This window comes from Cuculus canorus, chromosome 1 (genome assembly GCF_017976375.1).
Source record: "Cuculus canorus isolate bCucCan1 chromosome 1, bCucCan1.pri, whole genome shotgun sequence".
Taxonomy (NCBI): domain Eukaryota; kingdom Metazoa; phylum Chordata; class Aves; order Cuculiformes; family Cuculidae; genus Cuculus; species Cuculus canorus.
The window spans coordinates 206,480,420-206,501,114 of NC_071401.1; the positions used below are offsets into that span (position 1 = coordinate 206,480,420).

At 44.6% G+C, this 20,695-nt stretch overlaps 1 protein-coding gene across 1 annotated transcript in view; it reads left to right on the forward strand.

The window, feature by feature from the left end:
* The window catches only part of EXOC4 (exocyst complex component 4), a 479,192-nt gene that overhangs the window by 318,508 nt on the left and 139,989 nt on the right, over positions 1-20,695 (forward strand). The window contains exon 11 of the mRNA XM_054084687.1: positions 14,637-14,856. Within this exon, the coding sequence (XP_053940662.1) occupies positions 14,637-14,856 (220 nt within the window). The remainder of the gene's footprint in view (positions 1-14,636; positions 14,857-20,695) is intronic.

Consider the following 20,695-nt stretch of genomic DNA (forward strand, 5'->3'; position numbering starts at 1 on the left):
AACCATGCAAAAAGCTAAACTCGGTGTACTTTGTATTTCAGAATGCTTTGTGGAATAGAATGACATTATACTATGGTTCTATTAACATCTTAATCATCACATGATGCTACAGTGTTTTATATCCATTTAATGACACTCCACAATATTTCTATGATAGGCAGGAATTCGATTAGGATTGGCTGTAAAGATTGTTTTAAAATTATGAAGCCTTTTTGGCAAGGCTTTATGTATTTTCTACCTTGCACAGTACTTAATGCGTTGGTAGTAGTGAAGTTGTGTTACCTGTTGTGGTGTCGTGGGAAGTAAACCACTGCTCTTATAGAATAATAGAATTATTAAGGTTGGAAAAGACCTCTAAAATCATCATGTCCAACCATCAGCACGATACGAACATTCCTACTAAACCATGTCCTGAAGTTCCACATCTGCATGGTTTTTTGTACACCTCCAGGGGTGGGGATGGAGTGATGGACTCCACCATTGCCCTGGGCAGTGTCTTCCAGCGCTTCACCACTCTTTCAGTAAAGAAATTTTTCCAAATATCCAATCTCAACCTCCCCAGGTGCAACTTGAGGCCAGTCAGAACCAGAAGAAGTGGTGGGTTCCAGCAAGTTTGACTTTGTCTCACGGTCAGAGCTGGGCAGAAAGTGCCTCTACGCATACACGTGCCCTGGGTTCATGTACATCACAGAACTTCCATATAGAAAGAAACTGATTGACGATGGTTAGTAAATTTATCTTCTGGCTTCTGCAGGATTGGATTTAAATTACAAGTGGATTGACAGTGAGTAATTTCATTCAGTGGTCATTTTGGATTATCATCTCCATCATGAAGCAATCTTGTAACTTAGAAGCACCTGGCAGGCGTTGCTCAGCATCAATGGGATTTTGGGCTAGAAGCTTATGGTTTCAAAGGCTGGAACAGAGAAGTTTGCTGGTGAGGCTTCAGAAGAGGAAAGGAGTGGCTGGTTGTAGAAGCAGCAGTTGCTCAGTTTGGTATAAACTTAAAACACATGAAGTAATTTATTTGTTTTTCAGTTACAAATGATAAAGCAGTAACTCATCAAAGCAGTGTTTCAGGCTCAAGGTGAATTGTGTTGCTATGGCCACTGAGCTGCACATCGCAGTCCTGCTGTCCACGTTTGATGAAAGTGGAGCATTTTACTTTTTCTTCTTACCTGGATGTGCACAGTTGGGGTTTGTGGGTGTCTTAATGATCATTGACTCATAGAACGGGTTAGGTTGAAGGGACCTTAAAGATCATCCAGCTCCAACCCTCCTGCCATGGGCAGGAACACCTCCCACTAGATCAGGCTGCCCAAGGCCCCATCCAACCTGGCCTTGAACACCTCCAGGGATGGGGTAGCCATGACCTTCCTGGGCAACCTGTGCCAGGGCCTCACCACCCTCATGGTGAAGAATTACTTCCTAATGTCTAATTTAAATCTTCCCTCTTCCAATTTAAAGCCATTCCCCCTCATCCTGTCACTTCAGGCCCTTGGAAGAAGTCCTTCCCAGCTTTTTTGTAGCCCCTTCAGGTACTGGAAGGCGCCAGAAGGTCTCCCTTGAGCCTTCTCCAGGCCTAACAACCCCAACTCTCTCACCCTGTCCTCATAGCAGAGGTGTTCCAGCCCTCGTATCCTATTTAATGATGCTGTCCTCTTCTGCAGTTTTCAGTATCTCATGCTTTGCTAACATCCATTACTTGTTGCTGTAATGGGGAAACTGAGGCCTTCTTTTACACCCAAGCAACCTCAAAAAGTTCCTCAATAAATTAGAAAGAGACAAAATTATCTGACCACAGGATTCCTGTTTCCAGCCTTACATTGTAAAGAACCTGTACCTGCTCAAAAGGATTAAAAGAAGGTTCACGGCATATGGGGAATAAAGCTACTTCTATATTTGTTCTCAAAATGAACTCAGAGTCCTCCTAGTGTAGTTAGGAGTCTGTAGGGGGTGAGCAGAATAAAAGTGGAAGTCAGCTCTGAAAAGCAGCCATGTAGGTTGGGGTGATAGGAGACTGCCTTACGCGCTGGTTTCTGTAGCTCTGCATACACAGCTCTGCCAAAATGTGGTCTCGTGGAGGGGAGCAAACTTAACCCACTGCTCACCAGCAACATCAGAAGAGGGTTTTTTGTCTTGCTGCTGTGGGGTGAGACCCCATCTTTTAACAAGGACGTTGCGGAGGGTCTTCAGAATCTGAAGAAAGCTCCGGTTTTTCAAGTTTGATCCCAAAGACCTCAGCGAAGGTGGGAAGCAAATTGAATTCATCTGCCGTAGCGGGATGAAAGGCCAACACCAAGGGATGGGTCTTGCAAGGCGCCACGGACATTGCTTTAACATCATAGAATCATAGAATAGTTTGGGTTGAAAGAGACCTTAAAGATCATCTAGTTCCACCCCTCCTGCCATGGGCAGGGACACCTCCCACTGGATCAGGCTGCCCAAGACCCCATCCAACCTGGCCTTGAACACCTCCAGGAAGGGAGGGCATCTTCAGCTTCCCTGGGCAACCTGTGCCAGTGCCCCACCAACCTCATCGGGAAGAGTTTCTTCATGATATCTACTCTAAATCTTCTCCCCTCCAATTTAGAGCCATTCTTCCTCATCCTATCACTATATGCCCTTGTAAAAAGTCCCTCCCCAGCTTTCTTGTAGCCCCTTCAGGTACTTGAAGGCCACTCTAAGGTCTCCACAGTGCCTTCTCCAGGCTGAACAACCCCAGCTCTCTCAGCCTGCCCTCATTGGAGAGGTGCTTCAGCCCTTGCACCATCTTCATGGCCTCCTCTGGACCCGTTCCAACAGTTCCATATCCTTTTTATATTGAGGATTCCAGAACTGGACACAGGACTCCAGATGAGGTCTAACAAGAGAGGGACAGAATCTCCTCCCTCGCCCTGCTTGCCACACTTCTTTTGAAGCAGCCCAGGATTTGGTTGGTCTTTGGGGCTGTGAGCACACATTGATGGCTCATGTTGAGCTTGTCATCAATGACCACCTCAAAGTCCTTCTCTGCAGGGTGGTTCTTAATCACATCATCCCCCAGCCTGTATTGAAACCACAGATTGCCCTGACCCAGGTGTAGGATCTTGCAGTTGGCGTTGTTGAACCCCATGAGAAGTAAAATCCTCACAACCTCCTCCAGCAACTGCTGCCACAGCTCCAGTTTTTATTGCTTTCCCTGTAGCACTCGTGATTCATATTTCGGGTGCTTTCTCATTAACAGAACGAGCTGATGTGATTCATGCTTGAGTTCCTCTTCTTCTGCCTGCCTTCAAAGAGAAGCAGCTGCACTGCATCTGCTCTCGGAGGGAGCTGCTCCTGGGTCTCCTAGATGTATAAATGTTATATGCAGATTTGTGGCGCTGGTAATTGCTCTGTTTATCTGCAGAAAGGGAAATAACATCTTTGCAAGAATGATGTCTAGTGATAGAAGGGGAATAAAGTTAGATTTTCGCTGCAGTAAATTCACGCGCCAATGGATTGTTTTTTAACTCTGCAGACTAATATGTTTGCAGATTTACAGCTAGGCTCAAAATCTAGAATCATAGAATCATTGAGTAGGGGAAGGGACCTTAAAGATCATCGAGTTCCAACCCCCCTGCTGTGGGCAGGGACATCCCACTAGATCAGGCTGCCCAAGGCCCCATCCAACCTGGCCTTGAACACCTCCACGGATGAGGCAGCCACAGTCTCACTGGGCAACTTGGGCCAGTGTCTCACCACTCTCATGGTTTAGAAATTCTTCCTTATGTCCAGTATAAATCTGCCCCTCTCCCATTTATACCCATTTCCCCAGGTCCTATCCCCACAAGCCTTTATGGATAGTCCCTCTCCAGCTTTTCTGTAGCCCCTTCAGGTACTGGGAGGTCGCTATAACATCTTCTCTGAGCCTTCTCTTCTCCAGGCCGAACAACCCAAACTGTCTCAGCCTGTCCTTGTATGGAAGGTGCTCCAGTACTCTGATCATCTTTGTAGCCTCCTCTGGACCGTTCCAACGGTTCCATCTCCTTCTTATGTTGAGGATTCCAGAACTGGACACAGTACTCCAGATGAGGTTTCACAGGAGAGAAATAGAGGGGCAGAATCACTTCCCTTGTCCTGCTGGCCACGCTGCTTTGGATGCAGCTCAGGACACAGTTGCCCTTCTGGGGTGCGAGCACACATTTCCAGCTCATATCGAGCTTCTCATCATTTCATTACTTTGTGTAAGTTCACCAGAAGGTTCATTCCAGGTATTCGGACCCTTTATGACCAAGACAGATGGAAAAAGAACAGTTTAGCATCATACAAAAATGAAACCAACTGAAATGTAAATTTAGGCTAAATGTCTGTAAAAAATTTCTTAATAAGGTTTCAGAATATTTTAATTTTTTGCTGTCAGTTCATTTTTTTGAGGAGGCAGTTTCAGAAAATATTGTTATCATTAAAAAAGGAGCAGTCAATGTTACGCACTTTCACTGACATGTCTTCTGGTTCCTTTTAATGATATTTTAGAAGACATCTGATAACAAAAAGACAGAAGAAAGCCTAGGGAAGGTGAGAGTTGTAGGTTTCTAAATCAATCCATAGAGCTTTTTTAGGTTTTATGGGTTTTATTACACACTTTCAGCCTAGGTAAGACAGTCCTCGTAGCCAATTAAGTTGTGAGTTAGAATGAATTGAATTTTCTGAAATGGTTTGCCTTTTTTTTTTTCTTTTTTTTAATCCAAATGACTGTCATTTACAAAAAGATACTTCATTTTACTGAAAGTGCTTTTCTGTCTAAGGGGAACACTTAATTGCAGTCGCAAATCACCTCAAATGTTTTCATAGAGGGATGAAACAAGTTAAAAATTCTGCGTTATTTTGAAACTGTAGGTTCTGACTTAAGGATAAGATGTAGATTTCTGTTTTCTTTCCCATCTGCTCTCTTCAAGAACTCCACCCTGGCCAGACGTCTCATAAAAGTGTCCTTCAGAGCAGGGACACCTCTAGGAGCATTTTGGGCAATTCCTAAGGCTGTCTACCTCACCTTGAAGCCTGAGTTGAGTTTTGGGCACCTCATTATGAGAAGGACGTTGAGGGGCTGGAGTACATCTAGAGAACGGCAGTGGAACTGGTGAAGGGTCTGGAGCACAAAGGATTATGGGAGCAGCTGAGGGAACTGGAGTGGTTTAGTCTGGAGAAGACAAGCCTGACAGGAGACCTTGTTGCTCTCTACAACTACCATAAAGGAAGTTGTAGTGAGGTGGGTGCTGGTCTTTTCTCCCAAGTAACGAGTGATAAGATGGAAGAAAACGGCCTCAAGCTGTGCTGGGGAGGTTTAGATTGGATATTGGAAACCAGTTCTTTAGGCAAAGAGTGGTGAAGCAATGGACGAGGCTGCGCAGGGAAGTGGCGGAGTCACCATCCCAGGAGGCATTCAAAACCATATAGACATGGCACTTCAGTACTTGATTTAGTAGGCGTGGTGGGCTTAGGCTGACAGTTGGACTGGATGAGCTTTGAGGTCATTTCCAACCTTAATTATTCTGTGATTCTATGATTCTACTTTGACCATTACCTGAAGTGTAACCAGAAGGATGGGATGTCATCCAGAGCGATCTGGACAAGCTCAAGAAGTGGGCTTGTGAGAACCTCATGAGGTTCAACAAGGCCAAGTGCAATGTCCTACACCTGGGTTGGGGCAATCGCCGATTTCAATACAAGATGGGGGATGATGTGGTTGAGAGCAGACCTGAGGAGAAGGACTTGGGGATGCTGGTCGATGAGAAGCTCTACGTGAGCTGACAATGTGCACTTGCAGCCCAGAAGGCCAACGATGTCCTGGGCTACATCAAAAGTAGCGTGGCCAGCAGGGCGAGAGAGGTGATTCTGCCCCTCTATTCCTCTCTTGTGAGACCTCATCTGGAGTATCGTGTCCAATTCTGGGATCCTCAACATAAGAAGGAGATGGAGCTGTTGGAACAGATCCAGAGGAAGGCTACAATGATGATCAGAGGGCTGGAGCACCTCTGCTATGAGGACAGGCTGAGAGAGTTGGGCTTGTTCAGCCTGAAGAAGAGAGGGCTACAAGGAGATCTTATAGCGACCTTCCAGTACCTGAAGGGGACTTCAAGAAAGCTGGAGAGGGACTGTTCACAAAATCTCGTAGTGATAGGACAATGGGCAATGGGTATAAACTGGAGAGCGGCAGATTTAGGCTAGACAGAAGGAGGAATTTCTTCACGATGAGGGTGGTGAGGCACTGGCGAGTTGTGGCTGCTTCATCCCTGGAGGTGTTCAAGGCCAGGTTGGATGGGGCCTTGGGCAGCCTGATTTGGTGGGATGTCCCTGCCTGTGGCAGGGGGGTTGGAACTGGATGATCTTTAATGTCTCTTCCAACCCAAACTATTCTATGATTTTAAAATTCTAAATCTGGTGCACCTTGCTCTGCATTTTCATTCAGAGAAAGCATTTTTGCCTTCTGCAGGGCTGACACGTATAGCGGCGATGTTAAATAAGTGTAATTGCTCAATGTTAGGGGAGTTTTCTGTCCCGAATGCGCCACGTGGCTCATTCTCTCCCATTTAGAGAACACAACCCACGGCGTGTTAACCTTTATAGGTTTTCCTTCAGTTTTTTTGTGCCGGTGAGAGATGGGTTTTAAGTGCATTTGTTGATACTGTGGCAGAAACCCTCCTAAATTACAACTGAATGGCTCTTCTTTGAGTAGAATAACCAGAGCAAATGGGAAGTGAATCAAAGCTGTTCCTCCAAGGCTTTCTTTATGGCTCCTTTTTACAGTGAGCTATAGCTCAAATTTCCCTCTTTGGAGAGTAAAAAGAAAATAGTAGGGTATAAATGGCCTCGGTGACAGAGCTGTTCAACATCACAATGGGTTTTGGTTGATTTTTTTTGCTCATTTGTATTTGCAAACGTGCAGCTATGTCCAGAAGCCGTTTGAAGAACCAGCCTTGCAGCGTGTGTCCAGCTCTACCTCCTCCGATGCTTTGCTTTATTCAAGAGTTTTCTCCACTTTGATTTTTACACATTTTACATCAATGTGTCATTGACCAAAATCTGATTTCTTATTGTGTCGACTGGTTCACACACAGACATAAATGTTGATCTCTGCGATAGCCGTGGGTCAAATTGCTTTTTTGACATCTTAATCGTCACACGGACAGTCATTCTAAGACTGAAAGGGGCTCCAGGAAAGCTGGGGAGGGGCTCTTTATCAGGGAGTGGAGGGATGGGATGACGGAGAATGGTTTTAAGCTGAAAGAGGGGAGACAGAAGAGGCTCAGGGGAGACCTTATTGCTCTCTACAACTACCTGAAAGGAGGTGGTAGAGAGGTGGGTGCTGGCGTCTTCTCCCAAGTGACAAGTTATAGGACAAGGGGGAATGGCCTCAAGCTGCACCACGGGAGGTTCAGACTGGATATCAGGAAGAATTTTTTCACCCAAAGGGTCATTTGGCCCTGACAGAGGCTGCCCAGGGTGGTGGTGGACTCCCCATCCCTGGAGGTATTTGAAAGATGGGTAGATGAGGTGCTCAGGGTCACGGTTTAGTGGCAGATAGGAATGGTTGGACTCAATGATATAAGAAGTCTTTTCCAACCTGGTGATTCTATGATTCTATAATTCCTGTGAGGGTTGTGAAGCACTGGCACAGCCTGCCCAGAGGTCATCACTGCCCTATCCCTGGAGGTGTTCAAGGCCAGGCTGGATGAGGCTTTGAGCAACCTGATCCAGTGGGAGGTGTCCCTGCCCATGGCAGGGGGTTGGAACTGGATGATCTTTAAGGTCCTTTCAAACCAAAACCGCTCCGTGATTCTGTGACTGAATTAAGAACATTTTTGGGAAGTATTCATAGAATCTTTTTTTTTTTAGATGCTGTTACACATTTTTGTCTTTATAAAGACTGAAATATGTTTGAATACATTAAGCAGCAGTAATTGAAATTTAAATAAATAAATAGCACAGTGTGTGACTGTGAATGCCTGTGTATGCATCTGCCAAGCAGAAAATACAGAATATCTGCTAGGTCTTTAATGCCACCCAATTACTTCCCATTTCAAAAAAATTCATTTTCAGTTTCTTGTAATTTGGTTGGTCCTTCATTGCCAACTGGGGTTAGATTGATTTTGAGAAAAATGTGTCTAAAATACTTGTTCTTTCTGCAAATGAGACAAATGAATACGTTGTACATGTTGGCAAATTCTGATGACCTTTTGATTAGCTAGGAATTTGCATTTTCACATTTCTCAGTAAGAAGAACTGTTGTGCAAAGGGTGTTCCTTTCGCCATTTCTTGGGAATACGCTAAAATTTGGCTTAGTTGTGCACCCTTGAAATAGTGCAGTGCTCACAGTCTCATAGGAGGTGTCCAGTTTGTAGCAGTTGAAGTTCCTGATGGGCATAATTCTGCCCATAGTTAACCAGGACCAAGCTACTTAGCTCTCGTGAGACCTCACCTGGAGTCCTGTGTGTAGCTCTGGGTCCCTCAGAGTCCCCATCCCTGGAGATATTTGGAAGATGAGGTGCTCAGGGCTGTGGTTTAGTGCCAGACAGGAATGGTTGGACTCAATCATCTAAGAGGTCTTTTCCAACCTGGTGATTCTATGATATGACGAAATGTGAAGGGAGGAAGAATGAATCTTGGAAGCGGTGCCCACTGCCCCTGCGGATTTTACAGTAGAAGTATCTCACTTGGTGTCCCAGTGATTCCCGCAGATGACAGCTGGCTGTTGTGTGTGTTACTTCAGTCACGCAGCAGAGGGCTGCAAATGTCACGCTGTGACATTTGATGTCTGAACACTGACCATCTTGTTCCTGGGACAAGACAAGGATCTGCTGATGAGAGCAATAGTGTAATTAAAAATTGTACCACGACAGCAGGCCAAATTAAGGTGACATGAGTGACACCAATCCTTGCCTTTCCAAACTTGTCACTGTTTGACTTTGCATCCTTAATTCTCTTAAGAAATACATAAAAATAATGTTTTCTGTTAGATTAATCTGGTTTTAATGCCATTCTGAATAATCCTTCCAATACAGAACATGTAGGGTACATCACTGTTGCTATTTAGAGTGCTAGAAGGATCCTTGGTGCACACCTGCCATTCATCTATATCTGGAACTTTGTGATGTTTGCTTGTGCACCCTGGTCCTATGTTCAGTGGGGTTTTACTCTTGGTGGGATGAAGAGTGGAGCTGCCTTTGGTGCTGCATTTCTAGAACAGATGTGGAACTTTTCCTGACCAGTGAAGATATGGGCGAGGTCATCCTTGAACTGTAGCAGGTCATAGTAAATGAAATGGAAAGGGCCGCAAGTTGCACCAGGGCAGGTTCAGATTAGATATCAGGAAATATTTCTTCACCAAGTGTCCTCAGGCATTGGAAGAGGCTGCCCGGGAAGGTGGTGGAGTCCCCATCTCTGGAGGTGTTTAAAAGATGGGTAGATGAGGTGCTCAGGGATCTGGTTTAGCACAGGACAGGTACGGTTGGACTTGATGATCTCAAAGGTCTTTTCCAACCCTATGATTCTGAATTGGGATCCCAGTCATCCTTCTTTTCCACTCTGCTAAGTGGTGATGTACTTGCACCATTGGAGTATCACATTCCTGAACTCTTAGGGCTGTTCCTTACTCTAAGAGATCCTCTGACATCCATACTACATTTTTCTTTACCTTTTCTCTACTTCCATTTCCTTTGGTAGAGATCCTTTGATTGATGAAGACTTCAGAAATGGTCTGTTTTTCATTACTATTATCATTCAATCAAACTATCCTTGAACATTCAAACTTAAGGTCTCTCATCTATATCCTCTAGTCCTCCACACCATATACAGTTTCATTCTTAATAACTTTTTCCTGATATTGAGTTTAAATCTGCTTTCCTAAGCTCTTGACCATTTGTTCTTTATCACGAGTGTTGCTGAGCACTCCTAAAATCCCTTCTCGCAGAGTCATTGCTATCTAGCAGCTTTCTCGTAATCTGTGATTACTTTATGGTTTGTGTCAAATAAAATAGGGATAAGGATTTTTGATCCTTACCAATATTAAGCAAACACCATTGTCTTGTTTATGCCAAGTATTTAAAGCCTATTAGAACACATCAACCACCAGGAGTTGGTTCTTTAATCAAAGTAAAGTTTGCTAGAGATTAAGGCACGGATCTTTAGGAGAGATCTGAAATGGTGATTAATGCCAGGCACTGGGAATCCAAAATTCTTGATTATACCTTTCGCTAGCGCTGACCTTTCCTACAGCTTCGCACAAGCAATTTAGTCTCTGCTATAGGAAACACTTAGAAACCCCATCAAATTATTGTGGAATAAGAAGTTGCTGCAGGTCAGCACATCTGAGCGCTAAGAGTTTGATGCTTGTTTGTACGTGGCCGTTCTCCTGTAAAAGTTTTCTTCTGTTTGTGTTGGTTTAGCCATGGAGAAGAGAAGGCTCTGAGAATACCTTCCAGTGACCTTCCAGTATCTGAAGGGGCTACAAGAAAGCTGAAGAGGGACTGTTTGCAAAGGCTTGTGGTGATTGGACGAGGGGCAATGGGGATAAACTGGAAAGGGACAGATTTATAGTAGACATAAGGAAGAATTTCTTCACCATGAGAGTGGTGAGGCACTGGCCCAGGTTGCCCAGGGAAGCTGTGGCTGCCCCATCCCTGGAGGTGTTCAAGGCCAGGTTGGATGAGGCCTTGGGCAGCCTGATCTAGTGGGAGGTGTCCCTGCCCATCGCAGGGGGGTTGGAATGAGATGATCTTTAAGGTTTCTTCCAACGCAAACTAGTCTATGATTCTATGATTTTTAAGCACGTGCTCAATTTATGAAGTGGTTATGAGTTGTTCCCTTCCCTTCACTAAAAGCTGCTTGTTTCAAATCCAAGCTGCTCTATCTCTCCTTTCCCGCCTGAAAGAGGTAGAATGGTAACTGGCTGCCAGTATTATAAGAGTTAAATCATGACGAGCAACTGAGGTACCTTGGGTTATTTAGCCTGGAGAAAAGGAAGCTGAGGGGAGAGCTTAACACTGTCTGCAACTCCCTGAGAGAGGTTGTAGTGAGATGGGTGCGGGTCTCTTCTCCCAAGCAACAGGTAATAGGACAAGAGGGAATGGCCCAAAGTTGTGCCGGGGAGGTTCAGACTGGACATTAGGAAAAATTTCTTCACTTAAAGGGTTCTCAGGCCCTGGCAGAGGCTGCCCAGGGAGGTGGTGGAATCACTGTTCTTGGAGTTATTTAAAAGACGGGCAGATGAAGTGCTTGGAGATGTGGTTTAGTAGTGGACAGGTGTGTTTGGGCTTGATGATCTCAAAAGTCTTTTCCAATCTACTGATTCCATGATTCTGTGCTTCAAAAGTGCTGTGCAAATAATCTTATGAAAAAAAAGAGTGGTAAATTTATTGGCAGATATGAACAGATACAGTAAGTTAGTTTAATATGGTCGCATCAACCTTGACAGCATTCCCTTAAGGACATCAGTGGTTGTCACTCGAAGCTGGTGACATTAGGTCTATTATTTCAGAGATAAGCTTGGTGTTGGTCTCTGCTGTCTTCCCAGATGAGTCTGCTGTTTCCTTGTTTGATAAAGCCAATTCACACTATCGATTTGTGAAAGCCAGGAACTAAAACTGCTATCCTTTGCGCTTCTCTCTGTGCAGTATCTCTCTTTGGAGAGGCAATCTTCAAACTTAACTGTGAATGGATCCCCTTGAGGAAGCAATAGCTGCATCGGCCCAAATGTGTCACTCTGGACTGATGGAGACAACACTGTGAACGCATTAGGGAGCAAATTGTTTAGATTTGAAAGAAACTGTGCAACTAGAATTGACTGGAGTTCCTCAGTCAGTCCTCTGAAGGAAAGCTGCCTCCTCTGGAGTGCTGAATGCAAAGGCAGAAAATTACAGACAATTAAAAAGACCTCGTTGAAGTTTTTGGGAAAATAGTTAGTGATAAAACACATCATAGAATCATAGAATTGTGTGGATGGAAAAGAACTTTGAGATCATCAAGTCAAATCATACCTGTCCACTACTAAACTGCATCCTTGTGCACCTCATCTATCCATCTTTTAAATCCCTCCAGGGATGGGGACTCCACCACCTCCCTGGGCAGCCTCTGCCAGGGCCTGAGAACCCTTGCAGTGAAGAAATTTTCCCCGATGTCTAATCTAAACCTGCCCTGGATCTACTTGAGGCCATTTCCTCTCATCCTATTACTTATCACTTGGGAGAAGAGATGAACATCATCTCGTTACAACCTGCATTCAGGCAGTTGTAGAGTGATAAGGTGTCCTCTCAGCCTCCTTTTCTCCAGGCTAAACAACCCCAGGTCTCTCGGCTGCCTCTCATAAGACTTGTTCTCCAGGCCCTTCCCCAGCTTTGTTGCTTTCTCTGGAAGTGCTCCAGCCCCTCAATGTCCTTCTTGTAGTGAAGGCCCCAAACCGGAACCTCAGATTCGAGGTGTGGCCTCACCAATGCTGAGGCCAGGAGCACAATCGCTTCCCTGCTCCTGCTGGCCACGCTGTTTCAGATACTTGAATAAATAGAAGCTGAGCTGGAATTGTTAGAGATGTCTCATGCAAAAATGTCTTTCCTAGTGAAGAAGAGATGCCTTTCATGCTGAACAGGGACGTTTTATGTATATTGGGAGTTCCAAGGTCAAATATTTGCTTCTGCTACTGTGATGTAAAACAAAGGTAAAATCAATCTCAGCCAGTCCAGGAGGGAGATTAAAATGTCAAAGATTGTGAGGTACCCACATAGAATCATAGAATCACCAGGTTGGAAAGGACTCACTGGATCATCGAGTCCAACCATTCCTAACACTCCCTTAAACCATGTCCCTGAGCACTTCATCCACCCTTTCCTTAAACACCACCAGGGAAGGCGACTCGACCACCTCCCTGGGCAGCCTGTTCCAGTGCTCGATGACTCTTTCCATGAAGAATTTTTTTCTGATATCCAGCCTGAACCTCCCCTGGCGGAGCTTGAGGCCATTCCCCCTTGTCCTGTCCTCTGCCACTTGGGAGAAGAGGCCAGCTCCCTCCTCTCCACAACCTCCTTTCAGGTAGTTGTAGAGAGTAATAAGGTCCCCTCAGCCTCCTCATCTCCACATGCATCGATGAAAACGTCTGTATAAACAACATACACGTTCCTGCCTTTTGGACAGCATGGAATCATTGAACGGTTTATATTGGAAGGGATCTTAAAGATCATCCAGTTCCAACCCCCTGCAATGAGCAGGGACACCTCCCGCTGGGTCAGGCTGCTCAAGGCCCCATCCAACCTGGCCTTCAACACCCCCAGGGAGGAGGCAGGATGTCTTGATATCCGTTATGATACTCAATTCCTAATTCTTGTGATATGTACAGTTTTGAAAGCAAGACTGATCTCCTTGCCTTGGATGTGACAAGGTAATTTCTAAAGAAACTCCTCTGTTTTAAGCAGATGGCAACACTGAGGGAGAGATATTTTGCAGGAGGAGATGGCAAACATTTTGTGTTAAACTATTCCCAGAATCGGCATGTCATTCGGCATAAACAGGAATGGGATCTGAGGAGGAAACAATAACACATCATAAAAATAGAGCATAATACAACCATACATAATGCAGTATGGTGTCAGCAAAATACATATGCATTATTTTGTCAGTGATGTCTCTAGACTTTGAACATATGGCTTTAAATTGGAAGGGGGAATATTTAGACTAGACATTAGGAAGAAATTCTTCACCATGAGGGTGGTGAGGGACTGACACAGGTTGCCCAGAGAGGTTGTGGCTGCCCCATCCTTGGAGGTGTTCAAGGGCAAGTTCGGAGAGGCCTTGAGCGGCCTGGACCAGTAGGTGGTGTCCCTGCCCATGGCAAAGGGTTGGAACTGGGTGGGCTTTAAGGTTCCTTCCAACCCAAACCATTCTATGATTCTATATATCCTGTACTGTTCAGTTTAGAGGTGAGGAATCCACCTCTGGGAATTGAGTGGCTGACAATAGAAGGAAATTTGCCTTTACAAAGGGATTTCTGGCATCCTAGTTTTTAATGGGTGTTTTACTTTTAAGAAGACGTCTTTCCACTGTGTCTCAAGTAGAGCAGTTAGTGATTTATGGACAAATAAACACAAATCATACCCAGGTTGTGGATTTTCATAGAATCATGGAATGGATTGGGTTGGAAAGGACCTTAAAGGTCATCCAGTTCCAACCCCCCCGACATGGACAGGGACATCTACCACTGGATTAGTTCACTCAAAGCCCCATCCAACCTGGCCTTGAACACCTCAGGGATGGGGCATCCACGACTTCTCTGGGCAGCCTGTGCCAGTGCCTCATCATCTTCACAGGAAAACATTTCTTCCTAAGATCTCATCCCAGTCTCTCCTCTTTCAGATTAGAATTTCACCAGTTCTCCTACTTATTTATTCTTCTCCAGCTCCTGAGTCTTTGTCTCACCAGCAGTTGGCATTTTATCGTTGGGTTTTTTCTTTTTGACTTGACGACCTTATTGACCTTTTCTACTCTTCATGCCTCGTGTTGCCCCAGTCTGTAGTCATTCTGCCGCTGCTGGTTCTTGGCTCTGAGATGGAAGAATGGCAAAGGCAGTGCTAACATATTGTAAGTAACTACATGGTTTAACTACATTGCATTCTTTCCCTTCTGTTTTCCAGATTTATCCAGGAGATAGAGCACGCCATGGAGCTTGGCCCAACCAAGCAGTGTCCACTCCGTGAGTTCCTCACCATGTACATCAAGAACATCTTCCTCAATCAAGTCCTGGCTGAGATCAATAAAGAAATTGAAGGTGTCACAAAGGCATCTGATCCGCTGAAAATATTGGCGAATGCAGATACGATGAAGATCCTAGGTGTGCAGCGGCCTCTTCTGCAGGTAGGAGCACAGTGAACATCTCTTTCTGTGCATGTATAACCATGACCTGTCTACACATCCAATGACGACGTGCTTGAGGAGCCCTCCAGAGGAGGCCACAAAGACGATGAGGGGACTGGAGCACCTCCCATACGAGGAAAGGCTGAGAGGATTGGAGTTGTTCAGCCTGGAGAGGAGAAGGCTCTGGGGCAACCTTAGAGCAGCCTTTTAGTACTAAAGGAGCTACAAGAAAGCTGTGGAGGAGCCCTTTGTCAGGGAGTGCAGGGACAGGAGAAGGGCAACGATTTTAAGATGAAAGAGGGAAAATTTAGATGAGATCTTAGGGAGAAATGTTTTGCTGTGAGGGTGATGCGGCAGTGAAATGCGTTGCCCAGGGAAGTTATGGCTGCCCCATCCCTGGAGGTGTTCAAGGCCAAGTTGGATGAGGTTTTGAGCAACTTGATCCAGTGGGAGGTGTTCCTGCCCATGGTTTGGGGATGGAACTGGATGGGTTTTAATGTCCCTTCCACCCCAAACCATTCTATGATTCTATGACCCACAGAATTTGTCTCAATATTGAGTCTGCAATTGTAATTTATTCCAGTTACTATCATCTTTCCTTTTCCAGTCGCTCTATGCAGGTATGAAGATATACACACATTAATCACTCTTATGTTTTGATTGTGCAAGAGGATCCATCTCTCTTGCTAAATATGTCAAGCTAACAGCATCTTTGCATCTTGCCAGAAGTGTGTTGTTTTTAAAGTCATCACAATCTATTGTTACCAGCTTCCTTAATGTCCTACCATAGAAGTTTATTTTCATAGAATCATAGAATCACCAGGTTGGAAAAGATCTCTCAGATCATTGAGTCCAACCATTCCTATCTGCCACTAAACCGTGGCCCTGAGCACCTCGTCTACCCGCCTTTTAAATACCTCCAGGGATGGGGACTCCACCACCTCCCTGGGCAGCCTCTGCCAGTGTCTGATGACCATTTCTGTGAAAAATTTCTTCCTGTTATCCAGTCTGAACCTTCTGTGGTGCGGCTTGAGGCCATTCCCCTCTTGTCCTATCGCTTCTCACTTGGGAGAAGAGCCCAGCACCCACCTCTCTATGACCTCCTTTCAGGTAGTTGTAGAGAGAAATAAGGTCTCTTATTTCAGCCTCCTCTTCTCCAGGCTAAACAACCCCAGTTCCCTCAGCTGCTCCTCGTAAGACTTGTTCTCCAGCCCCTTCACCAGCTTTGTTGCTCTTCTCTGGACACACTCCAGAGCCTCAACATCCTTCTTGGAGTGAGGTGTCCAGAATTGAGCCCAGGATTCGAGGTTCATTCTCACCAATGACATTTTAGTAACATGATTTCCCCCTAGACATTCTGGGGACACTTGCAAATCATAAAGCCGTGTCATCAGACTAAATACGTGTGCCAAATCACCAGGAGGAGCAAAGATGAGGTCTGCTGCCTCCCAAGTGCGGCATATTTGTGATTGATGTGTTGCTGTTGCAGCGAGACAGCTCTGTTGCTTCCTCAGCCAGATAAGAGAGATTGGAGAGGTTCGGCTTTGAAGTTAGAGTGTTTATGAGAGGTCTCTTTTGAGCTCTAATGAGGAGTTGCAATAGTAGCAACAAGGACAGTTTCATCCCAGCTACTAACAGAACAGTATAGAAACTCCCCAAAAAACTTCTGAATTATGGGGCGGAAAGGAGTGAACTGACTGTCAGCTCTGACTCTTGCTGTGATTTGGGTCAAGCTCTTTTAATCCTTTTAAATTACTCCCTCTTATCTCTAAAATGGTTTCCTCAGGGATGAATAATATTGGTAATGTTCTTAGGAAGTAGCACGCATCTCCCAAGGATTATATGGTTGCTTTCTATCTTAGTTTATATCTGTAAAATACATATATATTATAGTGATGTGTAATGATAGTAAGAACTATTATTACTGTTATTTTTTGGTGGGGGTTTGCATGTATTAATGGTCACTACCACTGTACCTGTCTCGGTGCTCAGGGTATGGGGTAGTTCTTACCAGGAAAAGCAAAATTAGATTCCAAAAAAGAGTTTTCAGAAGTCTTTAGAGGCAAATGGGTCCCTTAGGAGGCAAAAAGTTTCTTTCCACGGTTTAGAAAATCTCTGAGTTCTTGGATGTTTTGATCACAGCATCCCTGAATTATTTCATTCCCAAAGTACAGGTTTATCAGCTTTCTCATAAACTCAATTATCAAAAACAGTAAGTGGAGGAGTCCAACACGTTGTAAATAAATACAAGATAAACATTGTTTTAGCCTTAGCGTTCACGGAGTATGCGTGATGTAGGATGAGAAGAGGGCATTGCCCGAGAGGCAGGTTATGCCTGGATATCTCATGTTGAGCCCTCTCGTGAGCTGAAAAAGGATTTGATAGTATTTGTCTTCTTTTTCCACTTGGCACTGCAAAATTAGTGCCGATCGTGTCTAAGAGGTAGTAGTGAAAATGCAGCACAAACAGTCGTGAAACAAAAGTAAAGTATTGAGAAGTCCTTCTAGTACTGAAAGGGGCTCTGAGAAAACTGGGATGGGGAGCTTTATCAGGGAGTGCAGGGACAGGACATGGGGGAGGGTGTTTAAGCTGAAAGAAGGAAGATTTAGTTTAAATATTAGGAAGAAATGTTTTCCTATGAGGGTGGTGAGGACCTGACACAGGTTGCCCCATCCCTGGAGGTGTCCAAGGCCAGGCTGGGTGGAGCTTTGAGCAACCTGATCCAGTGGCAGGTGTCCCATCGCATCTGGTTGGAACTCATTGATCTTGAAGGTTTCTTCCAACCCAAACCATTCTATGAAAACGACTTTAACAAGAGCAGAAAGGGTTTTGTGTATGAAGAACTGGAACGCGTTGACTGAGCGGCGGTGGTAGGAGGGGCTGTGCTGGGTAAGAAATTAGAAAGCACACCTTTGTCTTGCAGCTCGCTGCAACGCTGGTGATTCCTCTCCGTGCAAGTTCGTAGGGAAAAAGATATATAACAAATCTGTGCCATGTGTAGAAGTCTTCCAAGACTTGATTTTCAGAACAGGGTTGAAATAAATAAACTTTCGGGCAGATTTTTGCTTCCGTATCAGGGAAATCGTCTAAATGTGGAAACTGAGTTACAATAGAAAGCAAAATTCTACTTATTCACAGCCTGAGGACTCCGTGGATGATGTTATTTGAAGTTCCTTTCGAGAGATCTGGAAATAGATAGGTATATTCTGTGTTGTATTTTGTATTGTTTGCCTTTCTTTTGTTTTCCCTTATGAGAATTAAACCTAGTGAGAACCGAAACTCAACCTGCACTGGCGTCTGACCTTATTGAGAGCTGAAAATCCTTTATGGCGATATTAACACACAAGCTTTGGAGCAGGACCATGGAGGTTGTTGACCTTACAAATTTGTTTTGGAGTCTTAATGCAATAATGTATTTTTGTGGATTATGGCTTCTTTTATAGCCCCCAAAATGCATTCTATAATATCAATGTATTTTCTTAAAGTTCATTTGGGGTTGAAGAGTCAGAACGGCTTGGAATTTTCTCGTCCAGCTCCTGTAATTTGTTTCTCATGATGGATGGAAATCATTCTGAACTGGAATTATTCTTGGTCAAAATGTACATGGTCAGAAGGTCTGCCTGTTCCCGACATTATAGACGGGTAATTTTGTGAAAGAGAAGAAAAATTGCTGCCTCTTTGAACCAAGTCATCCAAATAGCTCCCTAAAATAATTTTATTGATTTTTACATTAAAATAAAAAAAAAAAGGCCATTTCTGCATTGACAGTGCTGGAGCCTGAAATTTTTGCCCTCGTCACCTCCTGGTTCCGATGAAAATATGTGTAGCGTGACTGAGCCTTGCATCTCTCACGCAGCCTTGTGTCATTCATAGAGGGGGTTTGATGGTTCAACCATCCCACTCTTTCCTATCCTGAAGATCTCTCTGAAGCTTCTGCAGCAGGAGCGGGTGCTGTGATTTGAACACGACTCGAGGATTTATCAGTTCCCACTTGCACAGGCTGATAATAGCTGCTTTTTGATAGCTATCGGCACATGTTTGAACTGAATTAGCTTATAGATAAGGGGTTTTCTAGCATCCTATCCCATCGTGTCCTCAGAGATGAATCATCCATTTCTGTAAAGATTATGCCTTAAAAAAAATAGTGCAGCTAACCTTTATAAATGTTGCATTTGACTGGGAGCGTAGTCTTGGTTTCCATTCTTCTGGCCTTAAATGTAAAATATTGTAAGTCCTTTTCCTTTTAAGGGTGAGTGAATAACCACCAAATCTAATTTGTCTCCAAATTATTCAATGTTAAACTCCAGGCTGTAGTTGTTTAAATCAATACTGAATTAGGCTACAAGCAGCTTGACAGCTTCTTGTAGCCTGTTCTTGTACGGTTCGTGTCGAGGTGATAAATCTTTTCAGCTAAGTGGTCACTATTAATATTAGCCTTAGAATTATAGAATCATAGAATAGTTTGGGTTGGAAGGGACCTTAAAGATCATCTAGTTCTACTCCTCCTGCCGCAGGCAGGGACACCTCCCACTGGATCAGGCTGCCCAAAGCCCCATCCAACCTGGCCTTGAACACCTCCAGGGATGGGGCAGCCACAACTTCCCTGGGCAACCTGTGCCAGGGCCTCACCACTCTCATGGTGAAGAAATTCCTCCTTATGTCTCATCTAAATCTGCCCCTCTCCAGTTTGTAACCACTGCCCCTCGGGCTATCACTACAAACCTTTGTGAACAGTCCCTCTCCAGCTTTCTTGTAGACCCCTTCAGGTACTGGAATAGAGAATGATTTGGGTTGGAAGGGATCTTAAAGATCGTTCAGTTTCAACCTCCCTGGCATGTGTTGCCCTGTCTCCGTCCAACCAAAATGTGGAAGTTGTTTTGATCTTTCTACTCTACAGCAGCAGAATGGAGGTTTTCTTTGAAGCATCAGTGTGGCCATTGATTCTTATGGCAGAATTGTGTAGGTGATCATAAAACCATAGAATGGTTTGAGTTGGAAGGGACCTTAAAGATCATCCAGTTCCAACCCCCCTGCCATGGGCAGGGACACCTCCCACTGGCCCAGCTGCTCAAGGTCCCATCCAACCTGGCCTTGGACACCTCCAGGGATGGGGCAGCCACAGCTTCCCTGGGCAACCTGTCCCAGTGCCTCACCACTGTCATCATGAAGAATTTCTTCTTAATGTCTAGGCATGGACATGATAGCTTTCTGGCCAAGCTCCAGTAGCTGAAAATCCAACTAAAAACTCCTTAAAAAGTCAGAGTGTGCAGCTGTTTACTGGATAATGACTTGCTGGAGCTAATTACCCCTTATCCCACGCATGAAGTCACTCGCTTGTGACTTTCCAAGGAGACATCACTGGTAGCTTTGACATGTTTTCTTCCCATCCAATTAGTGGTTATTAAGAAGAAGGATAGTCACAGTGAGTGGCATTTAAATGGCTCACCAGTAGTGATGGGTGCATGCTTTGATAGCGAGTAGATGTTATTATTTATTAGTGTAAACAAATTAGTTGTTTTTCCAGGCTGCCTTCCAACAATCAAAATCCATTAAGGAGCAGACATGGCTGATCAATTGGGGTTTCCCATTCAAGGGCAAGTGTGAATTTTGAGGCAGCATTTGTAGTTCTAGTCCTCATATTTCAATTTTTTTGCACTGATGTGGTGACTAAACTGATATGAAGTGCTCTGCAGATGTTTTCGTCCCATGTGGTGTCTGTTTCCCTTGCACAGCTGAAATGCCAAGAGGTTAAAACCCACCGACTCCGCGGCTGAATTTCCAGCTGAATCCTCTTTTTTCAGTTGGAAATGAGAAACAAAATTATCTCTCTATGGGAGTC